Below are 6332 nucleotides of genomic sequence, written 5' to 3'. Positions count from 1 at the left end.
ATGAGCAGATACTGAATCATCCTTACATCTCTGGATTAAATCCCACTTGATCATGGTGTGTAATCCTGTAGATGTATTGCTGAATTTGGTTTGCTAGTATTTTATTAAGGATTTTTCTATCTGTGTTCACCACAGATACTGGCCTCTAAGTTTCTTTATTTGTGGTATCCTGGTGTAGTTCTCATTATCAGGGTAATGCTGGCCATGTCAAATGAGTGTGGATGGGTTCCCTCCTCTTCTACTTTTTGGAAGAGTTTGGGTAGAATTGGTATTGAATTCTGGTGAACATTTAAAGAATTATCAGTGAAGTCATCTGGTCCTGGTCTTTTATTGGGAGGTTTTGGATAACTCTCTACTAGTAAATGGTCTGTTCAGATTTTCTATTTCCTCATGATTCAGTCTTGCTGTTATAAATTGTTCATAGTAGTCTCTTATGACCCTTTCCTTTGGTTAATTTCTTAACTTTATTATCCTCTTTCTGACCCTTTCCACTAGCAACTCTTTTGTCTGTTCTTGTATAGGTTCCATCCCTGGTTAAATGTCTTTCAAATACAACAGCTCCACAAATCTCCCATCTACTTTTTTACTCAAAGAGAAACTTCACCTAGAAATTACTAGACTTTTTGTTTTTAACTTAACACTGTATTATTCTTAGCACTGAAAATGTTTTTGTACATAGCTGATGCCTACTAAACATGTTGATATAATGAATACTGTTAAATGACTCCATATGAAAAACACAATATTATTTTATTACTATCAAATAGTTTATAAATCCCCATTTATAATTTATGGTAAAATCAGTAAAACACAAGGTACTACATTCATAGCATTTGTATATACTTCATTTAAATGCTGAAACATTGTTTAAGTTAAATGTTTGTGGAATTCTTGAAACATTTTGAGAAAACATGGCTTGGAATCACTGCTCTAGCCCTATTACTCAACATAGACCAATATGCAAAAATATTTAGGACGAATAATCCTGATAGGTTTCAATTCAACATTAATCATATTAAAAATAACATATACAAAGGGAAGAAAATTGACTACCATATGGAAATTTGCATATATTTATATATATAGTCATATGGTTAATTAAGCACCACATTAATCTGTATTTTTCTTAAATTCCCTAAGAGTATTTATGATCTTTGAGGTAAATTTTAAAGAAAACTTAAATCTGTCACATAACAAAAGTTTTTAATAGTTCACCATCTAAATAATCTTTGTTTCACTGAATTTGACAATGATACTAAAAAATTCTGGAAATATCACTAGTTTTTTGGTCCAGCCATACATTTTTATTTCCCCCTCTGTTCATGTTCTCATGGTGCTTGATAGCGATTTAGTCTGTCTCTTTCCTACTATTAAGACTCCACTGTCTACAAGTTCTTAGGCCTTTTCCCAACTTTGAAGCAAGTATCCCAATACTTCTCTCCAGGAAAATGCATTCTGACAAAGTGCTGAAACATGAAAGTAATCCCCATCTTTTTCCTCCCTTTCTGTCTCTCAAACTCATTTTTCCTTTTTCCACTAAAATTTAATCCAGCCAAGCACTTGTCTAGATAAGCAAGAGATATGTTAGAAACAAATGTTTCCAATCTTGTATCTCTTTTCTTTACTGTCTGTCTCATATTAAAATCTCAATTCTCCTATTGTAAAAGTTAATTTGACATTTATGTAAGAAGCATACAAAAACGGTTTAAAAGTAAACAATTTCCCAGGTAAATGCACACCAAAAATAATGTAAGAAACCAAAATTCATGGCAAGACATATTTAATGTATAAATAGGATTACTTTTTTAACTGCAGAACTACAGGGAGAACTACAAGGATAAATTATAATTTGTATGGTACACTGTGATATTAATGGCTTCCAGTGAGTCACTCCACCTGCCATCTGTACCCTTGTATGCTCACCTCTCACACTGACTCTAGACTTGGCTACTTGCTTTGTTCAACTGAAGATGAGCAAATACGATGCAAGTACAGGCTTGACAAACTCTTGTACATTAGGGAATTGCTGTCTTGTAATGTTTTCTCTGTTACGGGAGAAAACACAGTCTAGCTTACTGGAGGAGGAGAGGCCATGCAGAACAGAGATAGTCAAATCAATGAACCATGAAAAATTATAAAACATCCTGTTTTAAACCACTGGGTTTTTGAGTGGTTTGTTATATAGCAATGGGTAAGAGCTACACTTTGTAGAACCTATCATTTCTATCTATTCTGTGGAAGACCAAGCTATACTTATTTTGAAAAAACCTCAGGTCTCTTCAGCAAACTTAAACAATATTAGACCTGCTGTACCCGTTATATATCCCCCTCTACACTAGCTATTCAGTCCATTTAACATTATATACAAGAATTAACTATTATCCTATAGGTATAGAAGTAGAAACTGTATCAGCGAACAGAATACATGATAAATATTTTTGTTTAAACAATGAACTGTACATCTTTCATATAAAAGTTGAGATTCTAGCCTGTTTTTTAAAAAATTATACTTTCTAATATTATCTTTACATTTTTTACAGAAGCTGTTTTCTCTAAATTTGCAGCTTCATTCCATAGCGTTTATAGACCATAATTGCAAATATATTTCCAATATCCTTTAAAAAATTCATACAAGGTAATTTTATTTAACACAGTAAAACTTAACAGGTTATAGCAAAACTGCTCAGCCTTCCAGCTACCACTGAATACTTTAGCAGTACCGAGATACCAATATGTTGGAGTAATTAATTTTCTGTATTTACCTTTATTAAAAAGAGGTTTCTGGTAGTGAGGACAAATAATCTCTCATTTGTTGCTTGAAAGCCTAAAATAGGATCATTGGTTTCTAGGCTTGCTACTTGCTGCTTAGCAACCTGCCCTACTTGCCTGCCTTCCTTCCTATTGTAAAGTACGGTGGACATGGGAGCGGGCTGGCGGTAGATGAAAACTCGGCGAAGGCACTCACAAAGGGCTGCATAGGAGTAATCTGGAGCACAGGCAAAAAATTTTTTGTCTCTCTTCGATGCTTGGACATAGCCTGCCAAGAAATATGAGACAAAAAAAGAAAAACTATATATTAAACAGAACAGGAAAAAATGGTGATTTAATATTTACTATTTCCTTAATTTTATTACAAATTGAAATGACTAAAAATATACACCACAGATATTCAACAATAGTTAAATTCTGAACCATTAATGACTAGCCACAATCAATCTTTCCCAAATGGTGCAAAAATAAAGCACTAATTCTTAAGGAACAAGTGTTTCATTCATCTCTTCAAGAAAAGCACAACATGGTTCCCATATAACTTCCAGAAATAATTAAAGCAAAATCTAACACATTAAACACATGCCAAAATATCTTTAAATGACAATTTAACAACTGAGTACATCAATCACAGAGATGGCATCTTTTCCCCATTTATTTGGTAAGAAAAAAATGTTTAGAGGATGTTATTACAAAGTTATTTCAGGAGTGTGTGCATAATGCATTCTCACTTTGTGTATTATCAGTGGTATTTTTATAAACAACACCAACACTATAACAGGATTTGTTGTACTTCACCTCTCAGAAGTAGAGCCTTCAGATCAAAACAAAATTCAAATATCTAATTCAAAAATTCCATTAAGATAGCCTTTGAAAACTCATTAAACTTTGAAAAAACAATCTTTTAAAAATTTATCTTTAGAGCTTAAAAGGGTTTTTATATTCTAAAGTATAAATCAGCAATTTTCAGGTTGGTATATGATTCTGAATGTTAAAACGTGAGAGAGGAAGTATAACATTAATATAAATTGAGACCTCACCAAACAATGAATGACCAGAGGAACCACGAGCATGGGCAGATCAATGCTGGTTTTTTTTAAAAAATTAAGCAGGGCTTGAGGATGGAAAAGTAGAAGTACATAGACACCTATTTGAGAGCTTAGAATTAACTCTCCAGGCTAATCTTAACAAAATAATGTATATAACATCTCAAGACTACATATCTAATATAATGTTGATTTAACTCAAGCATAATAGAATTCCACTCAATTAGGATTTAGGGATACAAAAGAAGGATCTGAAAATTAAGATAAAGCTTTCCTCTTACTTAAAAAATCGGGAATTTTAATACAAAGGCTAGAAATTATGTGGCTACATTATTCAATCAAACTATTTCAGGTCATAAAAATCCATTTGGAGTCTGAATTAACCACTTTAACAGACTATATTACTAACTACAAGGGACAATTGAAAAAATATCTTCTATAATTAGGGTTGTGCATATATAACAATCAAAATGCATAGTTTTACTTCCTGCTGGCAGTTTAAAATAACCTTTCAATAAAGCAATAGCTGTGGTTAATTCATATAAAACATTTCTCCCACATAATACTAATGTATTTTGACATTAAATCAATTATTGCTTAAGTCTACAATTATGTAGTTCAAAATGTTTCAAGCCCTATCAGTATTTTCCCTTTTATCCTACAGAATAAAGTTCATTTCTGCATCACCATTTTCGCTAAGTGTTTGCATTATAATGGCTCTGTTTCACACTTAAGTTCCATGAAAGATGTCTCCTAATGTGCTTTTTAACCTTAGAGCAATTCTATGATTACTGAAGACTACTCTGAAGAAAGCTGAATACAAGTTCCATGTAGGGTATTGCCAAGCCCCTCATACTCTAAACAGCTTAGCTGGAATAAGCAAGTAATTGATCAGAATGATTCAAGAGGTTAGATAAACACTCTTATTGCTATTCTGTGCTGATCTTCTGCACAAACATAAAAACAAACAAATTAGTCCTACTGTTCCAAAAGTACTAACATTCATCAACCATGTACAAGCAACCAAATTATAGCACAAGTCAATCCCAACTGTAATTAGGACAGCTCAAATTTAAACAAACCAAAAAAAAGAAACTTAGAAAAAAAAAAGACTAATTTTTGATATAACGTCAAAGGTTGTCAAAGAGCTTGCTTATACCTAAAGCATTGAAGGTTGCAATATGCTCCCACATATCATCTTGTTTGCTGGAGTGTGGCTGCCAGAGCAAGGCATCAACATCATGGCGCAAACAGAAGCAGGGCATTTCTTTAGGATCCACTATGACGGAGAAAAGGTACTGGTTGCTTCCAAGATTCACCTCAAATCAAAAGTAACAAAAATCATTTACTCAACAACAAATTATTGCAATTAATAATAATGATGACAACTGACACACAGACCTACATGTCAGCAACTGTTCTAAACGTTTTTCATACCTAATATTACCTCTTCATAGTGCCCCTGGAGAAATGTGCTAATGTCAGGTCTATCTTAAAGCTGAGGACAGTTAACCTGCCCAAGGTCAGTCTGGTAATAAGCTATGCAGCTGACACTGAATCCAGAGTCCATGTTCTTAACCACTGCACTATATATACTAACTCATTTAAAACATAAATCACCAATTTTATAAGAATATATTTTGAGCCACAATACAAATATGAAGTTTACAAATGCTAACTTGCAATAGTAACTACCAAGAATGATAGCTACTATGATTTATGAGCACATTCTATATGTCCACGCATATTATAAATATTAACCTCAATAACCCACAAGGCTGTCACTCTCTTTATAGATACTTGAGAGAGCTTGAGTTACCTGTTCTAGGCTACACAGAAAAACAATGCTGGGGTTCAAAATTCAGATCTGTTTATAAGTTATTAACCTCATACTGTCTATTTATAGTAAAATGTAAAGAATGTTTATTATGTTAAAATTTTTATTGCAATATTGATGGCTAAAGAAATTCATTTTAATACAAACTCATCAGATTGAGACTCATAATTGAATTCCATCCATAGGAATACGTTTCTTAATCGAAAGAAGTTGCAGTAATATTTTTCATTAGAAATACTGTTTACTAGAGCTAAAAATGCCTAAATAACAGAAATCACACCAAATATAGAGGACATAAAATACACAGCATACTTAATACCGAATTGCTTCCATGGGTTTTAGAGCAGACTAGAGAATAAAATGTTGGGTTAAAATGAAAGGTGGAGACCTGACCTGCATTCAGCAGGGAAAGCCATGAAGCGGCTCTCCACCAGTCTATTAGCCATAGGAGAATCCAGAGACACCCGCCCAACCTGTGTTGCCCCAGCAATGCCAGGGGACAGGGCTTTGGGGAGGGGCCAATGCTTGTTCTCTACAGAAGGGGGGACAGGCACACAGGGTTCACGGACTATTTCTTCTCTTTGCGTCCCTTTGCTCCTGAGAATCAATAGCTAAGTGAGGTCTACTTTCAAAATTACCGCCAACTAACTGGACTTTTATGTTACATTTTATCATAAGTT

At 33.5% G+C, this 6332-nt stretch overlaps 1 protein-coding gene across 1 annotated transcript in view; it reads right to left on the bottom strand.

Moving 5' to 3' along the window:
* Positions 1–1763: 1763 nt before the first annotated feature.
* Positions 1764–6332, bottom strand: part of NUDCD1 (NudC domain containing 1) — an 87922-nt gene continuing 83353 nt past the window's right edge. Inside the window, exons 9-10 of the mRNA XM_020876365.2 lie at positions 4975–5134; positions 1764–3037 (exon numbers count right to left, since the gene is read on the bottom strand). Coding sequence (XP_020732024.2) covers positions 2745–3037; positions 4975–5134 — 453 coding nt within the window. The 3' untranslated portion in view covers positions 1764–2744. The remainder of the gene's footprint in view (positions 3038–4974; positions 5135–6332) is intronic.

Source organism: Odocoileus virginianus, chromosome 15 (assembly GCF_023699985.2).
Source record: "Odocoileus virginianus isolate 20LAN1187 ecotype Illinois chromosome 15, Ovbor_1.2, whole genome shotgun sequence".
Taxonomy (NCBI): Eukaryota; Metazoa; Chordata; class Mammalia; order Artiodactyla; family Cervidae; genus Odocoileus; species Odocoileus virginianus.
Note: the sequence above shows the minus strand (reverse complement) of the source record. Positions and strands in the feature narration are given on the sequence as shown.